Here is a 4,282-nt window from a genome sequence, read left to right on the forward strand (position 1 = left end):
AGACATGGAAGTTGACACTGTTGAACCTCATGAACCAGCGATGTCAGTCAAGCATTCTTTGTAAACCTAGAATAAACGACTCAGAAATGGTTTTCGTTAATGATCATGCCGAGGTATACACTTTACCATTACCATCAAATTCTACTCGCCAGATGCGAAAACGTCAAAGAGGCCAAATCGAGATGTTGCTACCGTTCATTTTGACGCCACAAAAGTGCAATACTGTTTTAACATCATAAATCGATTGCAGGTTCTTTTGTACAGCTTTGATGAACAGTAGAGATGTGCAAAAAAAACGCTCAATTCGACATACCAAGTCCAATGTGACAGGCTTACCCCAGAAGAAACGGCAATGATCCTCACTAGCTTGAACAAAGGCTATCGAGATGACAGAGCTGCAACGCTTATATAGGTTACGTGGCACATTAGTTGCCACATTTACAACTAACTTCGAAAGCAGCGTTGCAAGCAGCGTTGTATCTGAGAAAACTAAATGTAGCACGGCTGCAATCAGCAAAATTACCCAACATCGTACAAATTCAAACACTCCAATTCCTAAAACGTACGTTAAGCTTCTGGATCATCACTAGCTGCAACCCGATTGTCATCGAAAAAGATAGCGTGATCTGCTTGCTTATAGAAACATACACTTAGCCAGGAAGATTAATACAATATCGGCGGCACTCGATCGACAAGATCTTGAATTAACTCAAGCTCTCACGACGCTGCGTGACATGGTAGACGTGAGATCATTGCATGCAACTGCTGTGCAGCGGGATGCCGTATTTCTTCCGCTTAGAGGAAGCTTGGTTTAGGTCGATGACCTTCGTTCTATACTTATAACCAGTACGAGTGTAGCGGATCGCAATCCGCTTACTCCAAGAGTAACTCCAACCTTACCTCGAAACCAATTAACTCTTCCGGCGATGAGGTAAGCTGTATTTCTCGGTTTTATTTGCGGCAAAACCGCCTATATCTAAATTTATAGATTTTCTATATATATAGTAAACACTAATCAAATGTGTAACTACTGGCTGTTCCAGCCACGTACTGACATCTTGATTAAGTTTGGTCACAATTTTGTATGGTCAAACCATTTTGTGTAGCCCACAACATTTGTGATCCACAATCTTTATACAAGGGCACGTGAAAACCCGTTACAAAAGGTGCGTAGAAATGTTGACATGATTGAGACATAGATAATGCTGCGTCGCGAAATGCCAAAAGTAAGAAACATCCATATCAGTAGAGGCGAGTGTGGCTTGCACGGCCGTCGGCAAGGCTGCAGCTCACAGCCGTGCCGTTATTATCGTTCATGAGCAGAGCCGACAAAACGTAGCGGGTTGTTCTAGAGCCAAATAAGTTGACATGCACTTTTGTCACACAGTTCGATTAAAATTGATAATTAGAATGACAATGAATGCTTCCAGATGCAACGGAGCTGTCGTGCCCTTAGCACAGATTAAACTCTTGATAATAGATTTTTCGTCTAACGTAAAGATGATAAGTGTGCGCCTCGCAGGCATGGAGCTGAGAGTCTCTCCACATAAAAAATACCACTTCTTCAATCTTAGCTTAGAGCGATATATTTAGATTCAAGATTAGCATAAACGTCTATAGGTTTCTTTTCATCACAATATATCTTTATGTAATGTTTGGAATAAGGCTGGCATCATCAGCCACTCCCAGAGCATGCCGCTCGGGTACTCACCGCTGTCAGCGGAATATCATGAGCAATTGAAAACATCCATCACCAAGTCGAGTGGACTGTAATTTGTACATTCAACCATGTTCTTCTCGAGAATATCCTTCCTAGGAATCGGCGTCTGTGCCGAAGTGGTGGCAGCGCTGAATTTATTGTAAGCGTGAGCGATACGCCAATTGCCAGTCGGTTTCCGGACACAGAACGTGGGTGTCGAATGGGGAGACTTGCTCACACGCACCATTCCTGCAACGTGCTTCATACGGAAAAGGCGTCTATGACGTCGCACTGCTCTTTGGGCAGAGTCATTGGCGTGTTACGCAGTATTTTACTCCCGAAACCAGGTCGATCTCATGACACACACCTCGGTCCGGAGGAAGGACTGACGGCGGGTCTTTGGAGACGGCGTCGTGAGGTTTCTTCACCAAAGGATAGTACGGATCCGAGGGATTCTTTAGGATCTAAAATCTACTTTGTGCGCTCTGTACTCTCTTGGTATCCTCCAGAACAGCTTTATCTAGAAGCGACGACGAGTTGATCCCCTCATCCGGCCGTATAATGACTACTTGTCCAGCTCAGGAAGAGCGTTTATTGTAGTAACAGCCTCAAGGGTTACGTCACCGTATTCCGCCTCCGTCATACCGTCAACGAGGGTGTATAGCTGTGCGCTATCGTGTACGGTTGACTATGGTCGACGCCTTGCGTCTTGTCGCTGTCGCCTCTTCACAGAGGGTTACATCTCGGCGACATTAGTGGGTCACGCACCCAGCGTCCTCCAGTGTTAGTCCTCGAGCCCTGATGTTAGTAACAACATCCGACGAAGAGCTGCTAGCTACGTCGTCTTTATCCAGTGGATAACGTGCCACTTCTCGCGCATCTTAAGAGCCTTGCCCCCGATGCCTCGAAACCTCATCCGATAATACCAATTGCGGCATGCAGCAGCTGCTTCGAAACATGAAAAGTGATCAGTAGATTACGTGCCACTCTACGTTTAGCCCGCGAGCCATGCCTGCATGATATACCTTCGGGGTTCACTGACTCGAATGCTCCGACCTCCAGCACGTTGACCGTCTCGGTCCAGTGCCCGCGCCGATAGCGTTTTTGCTAGTAGGTTCATGACTAATCAAAGCTCCACCAGGAGACGTGCGCGTAGCGCCCAAGGTTTTCGACGTCCAGTTGATCCATGGCTTATCGTGTTCCAGCCGTGCCATACCAACGATGAGGTCATACCTCGAATCCAAGTCTAAGACTAAGCAGCATTCCACGCTATCAAAGTACAAAAACTTGAAGTTGAGGTCCAATGAGACCTTCAGCACCATGCCACATGTCCTCGTCGCTAAAGGAACAGTGACGATGTCACTCGACCGCGCCTTTAGCGCCTCAGCGTACAGCTGATTTTCGTCCTTCGTGGAGCATCGAGCATAATTCCCCACGTGCTCTAGCAGAGCATTTTTATACCTTGAAAGCGCCTTTAGGCGCGCGCCATTCGCATCAGATCCTTGCGAATCGAGGTGTTGCACGCCTTCAAGACCAAATCTGGATATTACAGCAGCTTTCGTGGTGCATCTACACACGTTGCAACGCGCCGCTTCTTCTTGGAATAGGACTTTGGAGAGTCGCTACAATTGCTATCATAGGTAATTACCTGGGAATTTTCACCTTAAAAAGCTTGTAAGCCGTCGGACACAGGGATCAGGCTTTTCACATAATCTTGTCCAGGTATGTATGGGCACGTAATAGAGACAAGCTGTATGCAAGTATGTTCTAGGAGCAGGCAATGTAGGGTACATATATTGAATTTTTGCTTCGTCATTTACAGAATTTCACTTTTGCAAAATGCCTTTTGTACAAAAGCTCCACATCATAGTGGACGAGGCTTTAACGAGGTATTAATGTTCAAGTTTATATTACACTATACAGAAGTACTGAACCACTGGTTCTAATTCAAACGATATAACAATGTAAAGCGGACACGTGAGTCGGTGATGCAATGCAAATAGCTCGATTTTTGGGCATATTTGAACAGGAACAATTAGCACTAGATTAATTAGCTTATCCTTTGCAAATGTGAGGAGACGAAACATTGTTCTGACTTGCGTTGAAGGATCCTGTCTCAATTCTAGATAAATTATACGATTTCGTTGAAAATGCGGGCTCTTTGAGTAATAAATTCCACTGTGCAAGGTGCACGGCATGCCGCTTGTTGTATGACTTTTGTGTTTCTTATAACGGGGTTACACGTACCCTGGTAACAGTGGTGTGTTTCACACGAGATGTAGATGGTGTGAATGCACCCAAACAAGTTTACGGTATGTGGCTAGGTAGCCAGTAGTTATGCATGTATTTAGATTTTTCTATATATTTAGTTAAATCTATACATCTTAAATTAGGCGGTTTAAACGCAGATAAAAATAAATAAAAATCAGTTTAAACAAAATTTAATCCGAAGAATTTATTTGCCATGTTAAGGCACTAACTACTCTTGGAGGTAGCGGATTGCGATCCGCTATGCTTGTATTGGTTCTTGTAAAGAACGAAAGGTCGGTGACCTAAATTACGCTTTCTCAAGCGCTAAGCTAC

At 44.7% G+C, this 4,282-nt stretch overlaps 1 protein-coding gene across 1 annotated transcript; it reads left to right on the plus strand.

The window, feature by feature from the left end:
- Positions 1-4: 4 nt before the first annotated feature.
- On the plus strand, positions 5-239 carry PHALS_01561 (uncharacterized protein; the record flags this gene model as incomplete). Its single annotated transcript, XM_024715976.1, has 2 exons — positions 5-42; positions 71-239. The coding sequence occupies 2 exons, from the start codon at positions 5-7 to the stop codon at positions 237-239; spliced, it is 207 nt and encodes a 68-aa protein (XP_024581621.1).
- Positions 240-4,282: the final 4,043 nt, after the last annotated feature.

The sequence above is a fragment of the Plasmopara halstedii genome (genome assembly GCF_900000015.1).
Source record: "Plasmopara halstedii genome assembly, contig: Scaffold_1561, whole genome shotgun sequence".
Classification (NCBI taxonomy): Eukaryota; Oomycota; class Peronosporomycetes; order Peronosporales; family Peronosporaceae; genus Plasmopara; species Plasmopara halstedii.